At 46.9% G+C, this 14606-nt stretch overlaps 7 protein-coding genes across 7 annotated transcripts in view; 4 read left to right on the top strand and 3 right to left on the bottom strand.

The window, feature by feature from the left end:
* The window catches only part of PAAG_11112 (hypothetical protein), a gene marked incomplete at both ends in the record, with an annotated part of 3015 nt that extends 1559 nt beyond the window's left edge, over positions 1-1456 (top strand). The window contains one exon of the mRNA XM_015846816.1: positions 14-1456. Within this exon, the coding sequence (XP_015703620.1) occupies positions 14-1456 (1443 nt within the window). The remainder of the gene's footprint in view (positions 1-13) is intronic.
* An 890-nt stretch (positions 1457-2346) lies between these two features.
* Positions 2347-4249, bottom strand: PAAG_00473 (DUF89 domain-containing protein; the record flags this gene model as incomplete). The annotated part of the gene is made up of 6 exons (XM_002797888.2): positions 2347-2577; positions 2700-3559; positions 3615-3727; positions 3836-3966; positions 4045-4115; positions 4228-4249. 6 exons carry the CDS (start codon positions 4247-4249, stop codon positions 2347-2349), a joined length of 1428 nt encoding a protein of 475 aa, XP_002797934.1.
* A 917-nt stretch (positions 4250-5166) lies between these two features.
* Positions 5167-7189, bottom strand: PAAG_00472 (serine/threonine-protein phosphatase; the record flags this gene model as incomplete). Its single annotated transcript, XM_015844030.1, has 6 exons — positions 5167-5202; positions 5311-5435; positions 5552-6157; positions 6258-6693; positions 6817-6897; positions 7037-7189. The coding sequence occupies 6 exons, from the start codon at positions 7187-7189 to the stop codon at positions 5167-5169; spliced, it is 1437 nt and encodes a 478-aa protein (XP_015700365.1).
* Positions 7190-8658: 1469 nt separating this feature from the next.
* Positions 8659-8889, top strand: PAAG_00471 (hypothetical protein; the record flags this gene model as incomplete). The annotated part of the gene is made up of 1 exon (XM_002797886.2): positions 8659-8889. One exon carries the CDS (start codon positions 8659-8661, stop codon positions 8887-8889), a length of 231 nt encoding a protein of 76 aa, XP_002797932.2.
* A 153-nt stretch (positions 8890-9042) lies between these two features.
* On the top strand, positions 9043-11247 carry PAAG_00470 (hypothetical protein; the record flags this gene model as incomplete). Its single annotated transcript, XM_015844029.1, has 2 exons — positions 9043-10390; positions 10472-11247. The coding sequence occupies 2 exons, from the start codon at positions 9043-9045 to the stop codon at positions 11245-11247; spliced, it is 2124 nt and encodes a 707-aa protein (XP_015700364.1).
* Positions 11248-12128: 881 nt separating this feature from the next.
* Positions 12129-12608, top strand: PAAG_00469 (transcription elongation factor spt4; the record flags this gene model as incomplete). Its single annotated transcript, XM_002797884.2, has 2 exons — positions 12129-12209; positions 12294-12608. 2 exons carry the CDS (start codon positions 12129-12131, stop codon positions 12606-12608), a joined length of 396 nt encoding a protein of 131 aa, XP_002797930.2.
* Positions 12609-13451: 843 nt separating this feature from the next.
* The window catches only part of PAAG_00468 (4-aminobutyrate aminotransferase), a gene marked incomplete at both ends in the record, with an annotated part of 1783 nt that continues 628 nt past the window's right edge, over positions 13452-14606 (bottom strand). The window contains 2 exons of the mRNA XM_015844028.1: positions 13452-13495; positions 13606-14585. Of these exons, the coding sequence (XP_015700363.1) occupies positions 13452-13495; positions 13606-14585 (1024 nt within the window). The remainder of the gene's footprint in view (positions 13496-13605; positions 14586-14606) is intronic.

Genomic DNA, 14606 nt, shown 5'->3' with positions numbered 1-14606 from the left:
AACTAGCAACAAGGCTTCGAATGAAGCCATGTTCAAGGAGTTGTCCAAGCAAACCGCCTTGGCTGTACAATATAAGCGCAAAACAGACTCGCTACGCAGGGCCCTAAAGCAACATGGAGTCCTGGACAGTGATGGCGAATCCCCAGGAAAAAATTCGGGCTCCGATGATGTTTGCCTGAAGTTACTTGAGACAGAAAAGGCGCTGGAGCTGGCTAACGCCAAGCTCAAGGATGCAAAAAACAACAAACCAGATACGAAAAAGCTTCAAGATCTAGTTGAAAGTTCGGAACGTAAAGCTAGCGAACTTCAAAAGGAAAACAAAGCACTGAAACAAAGCCTCGCCAGGTTCAAGGAGGAAATGGCTAACTATGAGGACCGGCGACAAGCAAAGGAAGAAAGACTAAAACAGAAAGAACAGAAGCTTCAAGGTCGTGTTCAAGAATATAAAAATCGCCTCCACGAGGAAAGACAACAGCATCAAGAAGCAGAGAGACTTTTGAAGCAGTCATTCACCGACGAAAAACGATATATGCAGGGTATAATTGACTCACTCCGTCAAGACATATCCACAGTGGAACAAAATTCTCACAACCATACCAAGCGGAAGAGCGAAACAAGGGTGTCTCCGAACCATATAGAGATGCGACAGCGGGATGACTTACAGGATATGCATGATAGGAAATTTAGCCCGCGAAAGGGGACCGCAATGGGGACCAGAATCACTCAAGGTCACAGGGATACAATAGAAAGTCCTAAGAAAGGTAATACCCAAAATGAGCGTATTCTCAACTGTGACATACCTCGAAATAATGGTGATGGGCAGATCGATATGGGGGAATTGCAATCACGGCTATCTGGGCGAGACGGGACGCGGGCAGAGAACACTAGACCGATTAGAAAAGGTTCATTGATCGATTACAGCGAGGAAGACGAGCCACTGAATGATCTGGAAGACTCTCTCGCACGACCTAGAAGTCGAGATACCGCACCCTTCCTTGATCGAAACAGCCCCTCCGTCCCTCCATCATCGCCACCCGCACATCAATCAATAGAGAACCACCCAGAATTCTCCATATCAACCCCAAGAACAAAACTACACATCCAACCCCGCATAACAATATCTCCCAGACCCTCCATGGTTCACATGTCACCAAAACCCAAAGCCCTTTCAAAACAATCAAGCCAATATCATCACCATCTCAGACGCAAGGCCAGTGCGGCTCGAGTATTCCCTAGGGCTTCTTCCAAAGTTGGAGTGCCGGTCTCTTCAGGGCCGAATCGTCGAATTCCCCCGCTCGACAAGTCAATACCCCCTGGAAGTGATTCCGCCAACAGTCCTGCTGGTATGAAACGTGATGCGCTCCCTGCGGATAGAGTGGCGGCGGCTATGAGACGGCTTAAACTTAAGGAGAAAAGGTGGAATGCTGACGGGAAGGAGAATGTCTGGTCAGGTTGATTTGCGATGCCTTTGACGATGAAGTTGGCGAGAGGGGGGTGTATAGCAAAGAGGATAAAAGCCGCTCGATTGAATCTGGAATTGGGCGTTTTGGTTTTGGTCTTTGCATGTCTCCATGGAGAATGCTGGAAGGGTTGTAATGCAGTTTAAACCCATGCCTATTGCCGTTTTGTTTGACGCCATTTTTTCCTACTTTTCTCTCTTCTTTTATTTTTTTAATTTTTGGTTTCTATTCTTGGAGGCGCCAAGCACACAGTGTTAGTTATTCCTTGCATGGTGATGGGGGGTTGATACGTATCTTCAATTCACCTGCGTTGCTGGTGTTGGTGAAACTGCTACTATTGTCAAGCGACGTTATGGGGAGTTCTTTTCGTCAAAATTATTATTGTTATTCTATTCTTTTTTTCGGGAGCCCTGGGAGGCTGCTAGTAATGATGAAGCGCTTAATCGAGTGTGATGTTTTCGTATAGTTTTGCAACATTATGGGTGGTCGTTCCACATTTCCAGCGTTGTGCAGGCAACCCTATAGGGGTAAGCACTTTTTTTGAATTTCTGATTTAAATCCTTCATGGTGAATCTCTTGTAAGTAATTACTCTTTCCATCTTAGAAAAGGTTCAGCAAGGTATTTACTTCACCAACAGACGCATATTTCTTTCCTCCACTAGATTGCAAGGTCTATGTAGTCCATATCTATCTAACTTCCATAGGGATTATCTATAATCGCGTAAGCGGATAAAAGCTTAAAATATGCACGCACGGGCAAATATCTCCACGTTCATTTCCAGATTTCACTCCGCTGTGTCCCCTTCTTTTTCCTCCTCATTCATACACATATGTCATTTCAGATCTCGTTTACCGATATACCAACATAATCATCTCAAATAACTCCCTACGCCTTCCCATCCGCAAACGAAACGACGGCCCACTTCCCGCTCCACGCCCACTTGCGCTCCTTCTCCCCGGCACCCCCAAACAACGAGCGAATGCGCTCGTCTTCGCCCTCCGGCAGACCAACGACAACATCTGCCTTACAGGTGCGGAGGGCAAGAGTTCGGATACCCGAGCCTTGTCCTAGTGGACCAATTGCGGTGATAAAGGGGGTTGTTGGAGGCCATTGAACCTGTAATTTTAGGTGTACGGTATTAGCCCCGTTTTGTATTCTCATGCTATAGGACAATGATCGGATATTCTCTTTTATGAAAATGCAGGATTTAAATGCGGTGGTGGGAAGATGAAACGTACATCACCAGTTAACTTCCTATAATTCAAATCGCCCTTGAAAATTACCAACTCGCTCTCTTTGAGATCTTCCATAAGTCCGGGCGCCTCGTTCGGGAGACGCCAGTAGCTGGCCGCTGTGGTCCAGAAACGGTTGGGCCGAATGATCAGTTTCCCCTCTTCGTGGAATTTGCTCCATTGCTGGAAGAGAAATTGGAGATCCTTCACTTCTTGCTCAGAAAGGGCTTGTGACTTATCACCATGTTCATTTGGCAAAGTGTAAAAGGATTGCGGGTCTGAGAGGGCGGAGATAAGCTCCAGGAAGTCCTGGAGTAGCACGTCGGAGACATACCAGGGGATTGACTTGGGATGAAGTACGATTGTGGTGGCCAGGCCGGCGGAAAGGAGGTAGCCAGCTAAGATTAGATCGACGAACAACTCGAAGCCGGCATTGTCGAGGGCAATGTCGACGCGGCGCTCTTCAGAGGGTCTAGCTTTACGAGCGGAGCTCAGAACTTTAAAAGCGGCAGGGAGGTCATTGATGAGGATGTTCCCTTCCGCGACCTTGCGGGCTTCCGCACACTGCAACTTTTGAATATCTTCGTACGTAAGGGATGTTAAAAGGGAGAGATCCGTGGCGTTACCCCAGAGGCATATCTCACACATCTCCATAAAAAGGAGCCTTTCAGCATCCTCGATCTGTTCTGGGGTCTTGTCTCGGACTCCCTCGCCGCATTCAAGTTGTTTGATGAGTTCTTTGTATTTGGCACTCAATTCGAGGACTGCAGGACGGGATGATTTGAAAGTGGATATCTTCTGTCGGGAAAAGACATCGTATGTCTTCCATTGAGTGGATAATGTGAATGCCAGGTTTATTCGTCTATCTTTTGTTAAAAATCAGTAGAAACCCTTGTCTTCAATGCGCCGGTATCAACGAACAAAGATAACACTCTGTAAATAGCCACGGAGCATTAAACCAAGTAAGTTGGACGTGTTCCTCAAGCTCCTTGTTATATACCGCGATATCTGCCTCGCCATCATCTTCCAATGGCCTGATTTTCGTATCCATCTTCCGTCAGCCTCCCCATTATATTGAGATATAACAATATCCATCCAAACGCATCTGCTAAGACGACAGGGGATCAAGCCAAACAACATACGTCAATTTCCGATCATGCTGCAACTCATATTTGAGCTCAGCTAGCTTCCCCACAATCTCTTTACCTTCCTTTCTTTTGTCATCGTTGGCAACTTCGAAGAGAGTACGGGAAAGGTCGTCGATTGCTCCGGTCTGGATTCATAGCGCATTGGGTTAACAATTGAGAAAATAGTAATCTACAAGTCATTTAAATGGAAACACAATACTTACTAAGATGACCGGCCATCGATCCCGCGCTGACACGTATGCGAAGGACGAGGTGTCAGCTGTGTGGTATGGAGCTGGCGGAAATACATGTTAGACTTTGTCATTCTCCCCTCCATTGCCCCACGTTGTTGGATTCAGCGGGCGACAAAGTACTTGGAATACCCACCAGTGGAAGGGGGAACTTACGAGTCTTAGTATCAAGTTCCATCTTTGCCCAGAGTTGTTCTTATTTTTATATGGGTTTAACTTTGAAGAATATTCAAAGTGGAGGTGAAGCTTTAGTTATTGCTGGAAGAAAAGTTGCGAAGAACCCAACATCTGCTTGGCTTGACGGCCCCTTTTTTAACACCGCAATTACGGCTTCTCAGCACTTCCCTTGATAGTTATTCAAATACAGCTGACCATCCACTTCTATAAATGATATATTCATGCTAGAAATGGTTATCAAGTTTAACCTAATTCCGATCTCGTAAATTCTTCCCTCGAGGCAATGAAATAAGTCCATTGTAGTGGTTGAAATTACAAGCCAATTCTAGAGCATTTCTTGCTAGCCATGGGTTCCATGTCAATATGTAAGGTTGGGTCCCTCTATCTTAACAAAGTCTCATCTCTTTGAGTAAGGCTTAGTGACCCTTAGTTATTGAGTTATAGCCACACCTAAGGTGCACCGTAGTCTTCTTAATCAAGCGATCCGCTGTAGGTTCTTGTGAATATATGAAAAGAAGTTCTTAAACTGGCCTTCAACTCCTAAGAATATGTCTAATAAGGAAGATAACTTCATGTCGCTGGCTTCAAAATAGTAGTAGCCAAAGCTTGATTCATCAAAATAGTCTGAAACACAAACATGCTGACCAAATATCAAGACATTCAACTCATACCTAGGTAAGAAGTTACCTCACTGGTATATATGACTCCAGGTATATTTTACCTAAAGGGGAACCCGTATGAAAAAAAAGTCATTTTGGACGCTTGCTTCAACAAAAAGATACATGCAAACAAAAGAAAACCGGTGAAAATAATGCCTTCTTCTTTCTTGCGTCTTCCTTCCCACTTCAACGTAGACTCGGTCATTGATAAATCCAACAAAAGCAATCCTAGATGTCATCGGTATCTCATCATCTTTGTTCACATTAAAGACATAATAGAGTTTGCAGCATAGGCCTGGAACAAGAGCGTCGGGTGTTAAACAAATGGTTAGCAAGTTGCTGCTGGGGTGGGAAATGATGCAATACATCAATCATGTCACAAAAAGGAAAAATATACACATACCATAGGCTTGATATTAGGATGCGGAACGGCTTCGAACTTATGGAAGTCAAGTTTTAGCTCGTGGCCGATATTGATATACGCGCCCTTATTCTCTGTGCTATCGCAGTACCTGGGCGCGGAGAAAACTACAACCGAGGAAATTGGGAAAATCATGTTAGTAGAACTTCCATTGACACACAAGGAAGGACAGCATGGAAAGTGGTTACAAAACGGTCGGGGGGAAAAGAAGATAACCACTCACCCGTAATACACCTCCCATCATGCTCAACCTCATATCCTTCCATCCGAACCTCATGGCTCCTAATAACAGCTTCAATCCCATTCGTCTCACAAAATCTCTTGGTAACATCCGGCCCAAACTGCAACCCAACCCCTCTCTTACTCGGTCCCCTCCCAGGTGCTGTCTGCGGATCCGTCCAGAGCATCTCCATCATAAGTCCAGACTGCCCTGGCTGCCGCTGATTATGCCTATTCAGCTTCCTAATATCGTCCAGCGTGACCTTATCGTCTGAAAACAACCCGCCATGCAGCGTCAGATATTTGTCGCCGATCAGCGTGGCCAGAGGGAGCGCGGAGAAGGATTCGGAAAATGTCTTGAAGAGCCGCTCGTTGTATTTAGCCTTGCATTCACCTTCAAAGCCATAGGTGCGGTTCATGTCATCTGTCTCGTGGTTTCCCCGGTTCAGGAAGAATTTTGTGGGTCGTAGCCATTTGTAAGAGAAGAGAAGGAGGGCGATTTCAGTGGACCAGGAGCCTCGGTCGACAAAATCGCCGTTGAAGAGGTAACCGTGTGTGTCGGAAGGATAACCGTTTAGACGAAAGATTTCGAGGAGGTCGAAGAATTGGCCTGTTCCAGGGTTTCAGATTTTTGTCAGTATCAGTCCGGACTCCCCTCAGCCGGAATAAAGAAAAACAGTCAATCCCGCCCTTGGTTCTCCAAAACATACCATGCGTATCCCCACAAACCGTCAACTTCGTCCCCTCAGTCACGGTAATCTCCACCATCGTCGGCTCATCATAAACGATATCTTTCGTCGCCCGCACAATCTGAAACGCATACTTCTTATGAATCTTCTTCCCAGCCTTAAATCGCTCAATCATATCATCTATGAACTCCTGCGTCATCATCTTGTCTAATCGCACGCCATCATAGCTCTCCTCCACAACCATGTTGTCAATATCCAGGCCCTCAAACGCAGACGGCGGGTCCGCAACCTCAATGGCCTTCTCAAACTCGACCCGTCGCACCAGCTTTTCGCATTCTGACAGTTTCAGCTTTGCATCGGGGTCGTTTGGCGCCTTGCGGACGACGGTTTTGAAATCTTTCAGCGCTGCGCGCGGGTTGAGAATGGCGGTGTTTGCGATTGCTCGTCGCCAATATGCCTGTCGTTTTCCATTTCACGGAATTAGCGTCAGAAGGACACATGCATGAGATGTGAAAAGATCGAAGAGAGTTTATATCTTTGAACCCTAGACGACGGAGAGTAAAGGGAAACTATTCTGAACCTTAACATAATCTGGATTCAGCTCGATTGCCTTAGTGGCGTCTGCTACAGCATAGCCATACGCTTCCAGCTTGATATGTACCTATCCACCCAGATTACACCAGTTAGTCATGGTACTTCTCAGTATCCCCGAGCCAACCGAAAAATTTTTCCTGTTACTCACAACACCAGCGCAGAGGTACAGCGCAGAGGTACAGAAAGAAAAGCAAGTAAATCCATACCTGAGCGCGGTTGCAATAAAACGAAGAATCCTGGTCATACTTCTCAATAGCCTTGGTGTATAACTCCAACGCCTGGACCCAATCGTGCTGTGCGAATGCCTTGTTCCCCTGCAATTTGAGGGCCGTCGCCGCCTCTTTATCCGGAGTCATCATCGCGGAAGACAGAAAGATGGCGCAGGGGCCTTTTTCATAAATTTATTCACTGCTAATCCGAAAACCAAAAACCCCCGTGTTTCCCTCCTCTTGTCTTCTTTCTTCCCTCTTCCGTATACCTATCTCTTGCTGGAATTGACGGGGAAGCTCCCAGAGCCTTGGTTCTGTCATGCGACAGCGGGGATCTCGAGTTGGATATGCCGGGAGACTGAATGATCAGAAAGAGACCATTCCTCCTTTTCCGCTGGTTTGGCTTCTATCTGTTTAATCTCTGGTATTTCTATTGCGGGGAAAAGCTCGCTCTGGTGGATGAATATAGAATATGTACGCTATATGAGATGTATCTGTATGTGCATGTTTGGCTGCAGTGCTGCGTCCACTCTAAGTAGCATATCGGGGAAAAAGATGAAAGAAGAAAAAAGGAAAAAGTTTGACATGCTTTTGACACTGGCAGTTTACACCAGCTGCGAGCCTAGGCGGTTTTGGGCCTAGTGGCTGCGGACCGCCCTTGGTCTGTGCGCTGAATGAGGCCACCACTGAAGAATAACGTAAGCGATCATAAAATGCAAATTAGTTTTTGAAATAAATCATCTGGTTGTATAACTTTCTAACTCAATTTAATAAATTTTCAAATTAAACAGCAATTACTGAAAATTATGTATGATAATTTTATAGAATATAGTTTCAAAAAAGAGATTCTTTTGGTCAGCAGAAGCGGTGTCAATCTGCCTCCGGACTTTCTGATTTTCCGGATGCACTCTCTCGCGATTCTATTTCTCATCCAAGACGGCAGCTCCCCTTGGGTTGGAGATTCAGTGGATTTCTGAAAAGAATGATGTGGATGCGATGAGAATTTCGGAATGGATTGGTGGGCGATAAAAATGCCTGGGTTTCCGCGGGCAGAAGTGTCAAGGCTGGGCAATATGTTCCCTGTGGACCGGGTCAATATTTTCCAGTTGTCGTGTCGTCTTCCCCGACACATCTTCTTTTTGCTACAGACTACAAGTTCAAACAGAAGGGAAATGGCAGGACAGAGAAGAGAGAGTGAAGGGGGTGATGGTGATATTCAACACGGCGGGTTGGGTTAATGGGAATAGCCCGATCTTCCTCAAAATACGATTTCAATCCCCCTGTTTTGTTCGCGCTTATGACCATTCCGTCGCGATCAAATAATAAGGATTAATCTTCACCTGGTCTATCCGTTCCCACATTCGCGTTGTGCATCAAAACCAAGCCGGATCGACCCTTTGACCATGATCCTCCCTTTGATTATATATATCAGCATCTGCTCCCAGCGAACCATCTTCTCTCGCAGAGAGTATCATACATCATAACTTCCTAACAATTCTGCATTTTTGTTCCCCTGTTTGCTTCCCATCAACATAATATTAGCATACCAACCTATTCTTTCTCCCCTTACAACTCCTAGTTAATCTCACACCAACTCAACAGTCTTTTATACCGTCAAAATGGCGGGACTTTCACAAGAAGATCGCAACATTGTCAAGGACCATCCTCTAACCAACTTAGTTGATCATTTACGAGACGCGCTTCAGGAAGCCGAAAGAATATACGAGTCGCGTCTAATTTCCTACGATGGCGCTGCTGATAGCCTTGACCAACTCTATCGAATGCGATTTCAAAACTCCTCTCTGCCTTGCAGGGAGAGGATGCAGCTTACAGCCTTCGCTCGCCAATGAGTAACAGGGATATTGTGTCTGATCTAGCACACTTAGTCGAGTGTCTCCGAAAAGCACAAGAAAACTTCAAGAACGACGACTACCGGCCACTAGTGAACCTGGTTATTCAAAGGCCTCCCACTGAATCCCAGAACGCCGAAACCTGGAATTTCGATGTCTGGAAATCTGTATTTACCCTCATTGACACCATCCCTCGACGAACAACTCCTCCGGCGAGCGTCCCCCCCTTCATTTGACGGCACACCAGTCAAATCCACCTCGTCATCGCAGAAAGGCTCCGAGCAGACGCGTGAGTTGGTGAATCTGAGAATCTTCAAGGAGATACATGGCTGCACATTTCGAGACGTTGAGGGCTTCTTTGACAAATATTTTGAGGAGAAGGATTGGAGCGGCAAAGCAGATGCCATCTGTCAACGCGTATTGGCCCCGGACAGCGACGGTAATTGGGCCCAGTTTCCCAACCCTCCTACACAGGACAATGTCCTCACCTGGTGGTTTCGTCTTCAAGAAGACCTTCTCTCAGAATCACGCGGCACCTACTACACCACGGTGAGCAAAGCAGATCTTACCAGTTCAAAGGCGGAACGGCAAGTCGACCTCCTTCTGAGAGCTAGAGGTGCGAACCCCTCGCAAAAAAATCACGACTGTGGAGATATCCTGGTAGTTGGCGAGCTCAACAAATCCAAGGAGGAGATCAGGACCAAAGGCACCCTGCTGCAGATGAGCCGCTACGTGCGCGAGGTCTTTGCCGCCCAGCCCACCCGGCGGTTCGTCCACGCGTTCGCCGTCTGTGGGACCAAGATGGAGGCGTGGGCGTTCGACCGCTCGGGCCCCTACAGCTCGGGCATCATCGACGTGGACTCAAGACGGTTCTTTCAGGTGCTTGTTGGCTACACCATGATGAGCGACGAGGAGCTGGGACTAGACACCTTTATTGCTAGGGATGAAGACGGCAACAAATCAATAACAGTCAAAGGGCCTGGGAACTCAGAGGGAAAGAAGGTGCGGCTGGGTGAAATGCTTTCCTGTCAGTGTGCCATCGTGTGTCGTGGAACCACATGTTTTCTCACAAATGATGGACAAGTGGATGGTGTAGCCAAAATCTCATGGGTGTCGAACAAGCGGCGGCCAGAGGCGGAACTCCTCGAGCTGGCGGGTCAGAAGAATGTCCAGGGGGTCGCCAGGATCATTGGCCACAGTACCATTACTAGTATCGCCGACATGTGCTGTGGCCTGACCTTCGATGACAAGCGCCACGACTTCAAAAGCGCACCCTCCAGCACGGCTTCCTCTTTTCATCAATCTCAGCTGCTCGCCAAGCCCTGTCACTTAGATATCCGTCGAAAATCATCATCCAGGAAACGCAGATCCCCAGATGAGAGGCTGCAGGCGTCCAAACGATCACATTCCATCAGTCAACCATCAAGGGACACCCAGGAGGAGAACAAACTAGCATTCTCCATTCAGTTGGCGCACAAACCGAGCCTCTTTGACAGGAATGGTGAGGAACTAACTCTATGACAACCGTGTCCTCCGGTGTCTCGTGATCTCGCCCGCTGGCCGACCAATCTATGACTACAAGTCACCCTTCGAGCTTCTCACAGCGCTTCGCGATGCAATACACGCGCACCGGTCTCTTTACCTGGATGGGAACGTCCTTCATCGGGATATTTCGGAGAACAATATAATAATAACAAATCCAGGCAAGGCGGACGGTCACTCAGGCATGCTAATCGATCTGGATCTTGCCAAAGAAGTTGGGAGGGGGCGAAGAGTGGCGCGCGGCACCAGACCGGCACAATGGAGTTCATGGCGATCGAAGTGCTGTTTAATATCGACCAAACCTATCGGCATGATCTTGAGTCATTTTTCTACGTGCTTATCTGGCAATGTGCCCGTCACGGTTGGGAAAAATTAAAGCAATTGCAGAAGTTATACCAGCTACGTGTCTGGTCAGAAGATAGTATGCTGAAGAAATGGTGCACGGAAAGTCATGAAAAAATCGAAAACCTCAATCAAGGCAACACGGAAACTGGTGAATTTGAGCGCATCTTAAAGAATGAATTTTCTCCACCGAAAGACAGTATGCTGAAGGAGTGGTACACTGGAACCTATAAAAAAATCGCAAGAATCAAGCGAACCGATATGGACGCAGATGGGCTTGAGGATATTTTGACTGAGTTTCCTCCAGCATTTGAGTTTGCCAAACCGCTTTGCACAGCTCTACGAGACATTCTTTTCCCGTACCGGGTCAGAGGAATTATCGTTGGCACCCCGCAAGACCCAAACCGCATATACAATCCCATTATCAAGGCGTACGACGATGCGATATCTTTGATTGGATGTCAAAGTAATTAGATAATGGAGGTCGCGGTGCCGTTACTTTTGTTGATAAAATCCACACGTTGTGATGGAATATTTCGCAGCTGTCATGACATAGTGATGTACCACCGTCGATAGTAATTCCAACTCTGTCATCAACAGCCGAACAATATTTTCACATATAAATATATAGATCGGCAGCCTTAAAGGCATCGTCCATAACACCTAAGCAGACGATTTAAAGTTAATCTTCTAGACGCTAGATAGTTGTATAAAAGAGCAACCGTTTTGAGCTTCAGCCCACTCCACACCAAAGGAACTCTTTTCAACATGACGAGTAGCTTGCAAGGAATTGGCCTAGGAACGTGAAATTTGCTTATGGATATTTACGATGGAATACATTTTTGACATATGTGGTTTGGGTAGCAAGTTGCAGCATGACGGATATGATGTGCCATCTTCAAAAAAGAAAAAGGTCTAGTACCTTATTCCATCTGAATTCTTTGCTTTGCAATCACAATCATAAAGCACAGTCAAAGTTGGAGTAACTGCAGTAATATTGAACGTAGAAGAACAACATGATCCAGCCCTAGATTAATGTAATTTTTAACAACATATTTTCTTCTTTCTATGGTGGTATATTGCATTTAATCTACACATGAAGAAATTTGGTGTTGCGCTCACTTGAGAAGTAAGTAGTTAACGTTAACTATTTAACTAATAGTTAACTAGTTAACCAGTGGCGGTTGGTTCCCTTCCAAGTCCTAAAGTTTAAAAAGAGGTTGTTTCTCTTCCCACACTGCAGATGGGGGGAGGTCAGCTTCAAATAGACAGAACACACGGAGGGGGAAATATCACGCACAACTGTCAAGAAGAAAGCGCAGGGATATATATCCCTCCCACGAGAGGGAAAGACCATGACATCCTTCTACGTGCCCTCGGGCCAACAACGGTCGCTCCGCGCCTGCATGGTCTGCTCCATCGTCCAAGTGCACAGCGTAAGTCGCCGCATTCCACCTGCGCTCCCTCCCCATTACCACCTTTACACGTCCTAACATTTCCGGTTGTCTCTTCGAATTTAGAAATTTATGCGCGAAGGCTGCCCCAACTGCGACCACATTCTCGGTCTAGCAGGCAATGGCGAGAAGATCCAGCAATGCACGTCACAGGTGTTCGAAGGACTGATAACGCTGGCAGACCAGCGCGCATCGTGGGTGGCGCGATGGCAGCGGTTGGATGGGTATGTGCCTGGCACGTATGCGGTTAAGGTTACTGGCACGGTGAGTGGAGTGTATAGAATTTCTCTTTGGTGGTGGATGGGGAAGTGTTTGTTTGGTTGGCCATATATGGTGGGCGAGGGAGTTATGGGAACGGGAAGGGAGGGAGGATGCGATTGATACATCTAGGTGCTCTTTGGCTTCAGTGTATTTCTGAGAGCGCACAGATAGATGGCTAACATGTTTTTGTGAGGATTACATAGCTACCACCAGGCGTGCTGGGTGATTTAGAGGATGCGGGTTTTAGGTATATTCCGTACGTGGCCATCTCTTTCCTCTTTGTGTTTTCTATGTTAACCTAACTACCTTCCATTCGTTCTCCCTTTTTGGCTGGGGATATTATTCGCTAACACCTCCTTCGTCAATAGGAGAGATGGAAGCTCCATCGATGAGGAGGGTTGACAGTCGTTTCTTGCACTTGCAGAGGTGTCTTTATTGAATACTCGATGGGATTGGGTGGGATTAAACAATAATTTTGTTATGGCACTGGAAGTTTTGGCATTGGGGGGAAGGGATATTTCTTTTCCGGTTTTAGTTCCACCTTCACACACAAGGTCATTCTCAGTAGGCCTATGGAAGGCCCTTTAACGTTAGTAGCAGCAGCACCCCGTTTCGAATTTTTGTGCTTTTGGACTGGGGGTGTTTGTCGGTTTAGAGGAGTTTTGTTTGTTTCTACCAGAATGTATCAAGATGAGTGAAAATTTCCATGGTAACCGAGGGTCAGTGGGTGTCTCTTAAGGACCTTTTGGAACGGATTTCCAACAGCAAAGATGTAAAAGATGGCAATCAAAACTATATGAATTTAACTAATTATGAATTTTACACTCATCTAGCACTCGAATCCGCACCAAGTCTAGAGAAGATAACAAAAGCTAAAATCAACAGTAAACAGTAGAGGTACCATGTCAGATCATCAAAATCCAATGGAGAGAAGAAACAAGAGAAGGAAACCATTGTTTTACTTTAAGATTTGACAATCTTCTCCAAAGACTCGAGCAGGATATCGGCTATTTCACCAAGATATCATTAGCTTTTATTGGCAGGAACCACTTGGGACGTTTAAGGGGGGGGGAACGCTAAAAAGGAGAGATGGGTATCAAAATGAGATCTAGCTTACCATGATGCTTCTGGAAAATCAGCATAGGCCGTAAGCGCACAGCCCTCTCCCCACTCCCACCAATATTAATCCCAACACTCTTGCCCTTCTTCAAGAACGCATCACGCTGCGGGCTGTCCCAGGCAATGAATGTGCCCTGCCCCTTCCCTCTCAGATTCTGGAATTCACTCGGGTATTGCTGAGCCAACCGCTCGAGACCAGCATACAGATATTCACCCGTGGAAGCGGTGTTTTTTACCAGATCCAGCCGTTCAATTTCCTTGATGATGGCACGGAAGATCAAAGCGCGGGCTGGGTCACCCATCCATGTGTTGAATTGGCGGTAGGGCTTATTGGGGCACAGCTGTGGGTCCCCGTAGAAGTAGCCGGCTGCCTGGGCCTTTTTGGAGAAAGTGACGATGTCGGGGGGTGTTTGGAGGTTCCAGTGGTCGTGGGCCCAGAATTTGCCTGTGGCTCCAATGCCGGTTTGGACTTCGTCGACGATTAGGAGGACGTTGTTTTGCTTGGTTATTTCACGGAGACCCTGAAAGAAAGCTGGGGAGGCATGGTTGTCTCCGCCTTCTGACTGAATGGGCTCAACAACGACGGCGGCAACGGGGTTGCGGAACTCCTTGATGATACGCTCTACTTCAGCCAGGCAGCGTTTCTCTTCCTGTGCGTTTTCCGCGGCAAATTGTTCCAGGGGATACTTCAGTCTGGGGAAAGGGGCTTGAGGCCAATCGAAAGCAGGGATATCCAGTTTGTGTATGGGCTTGCTCCTTGTGGTGGAAAGAGATCCAAAGAGGCGTCCGTGGAAGGAGGTTTTGAAGGACATAATAGACAGTGGTGGGGAACCAGGAGCTTGGTTTTCCATACTAGAGGTGATCTCTTTCTTCAGTGAATTCGACATTGGGTCCACCACGTTGACGCTGGCGGTAGCAGATGAAAGCGGCTTTATAAGCTGTTTCGTTGGCATCGGAACCAGCCATGGCAGTGAACACCTGATTGAGGCCTTTGGGTGC

This window comes from Paracoccidioides lutzii (genome assembly GCF_000150705.2).
Source record: "Paracoccidioides lutzii Pb01 unplaced genomic scaffold supercont2.1, whole genome shotgun sequence".
Lineage (NCBI taxonomy): Eukaryota > Fungi > Ascomycota > Eurotiomycetes > Onygenales > Ajellomycetaceae > Paracoccidioides > Paracoccidioides lutzii.
This window is presented reverse-complemented; position numbering and strand designations above follow the sequence as displayed.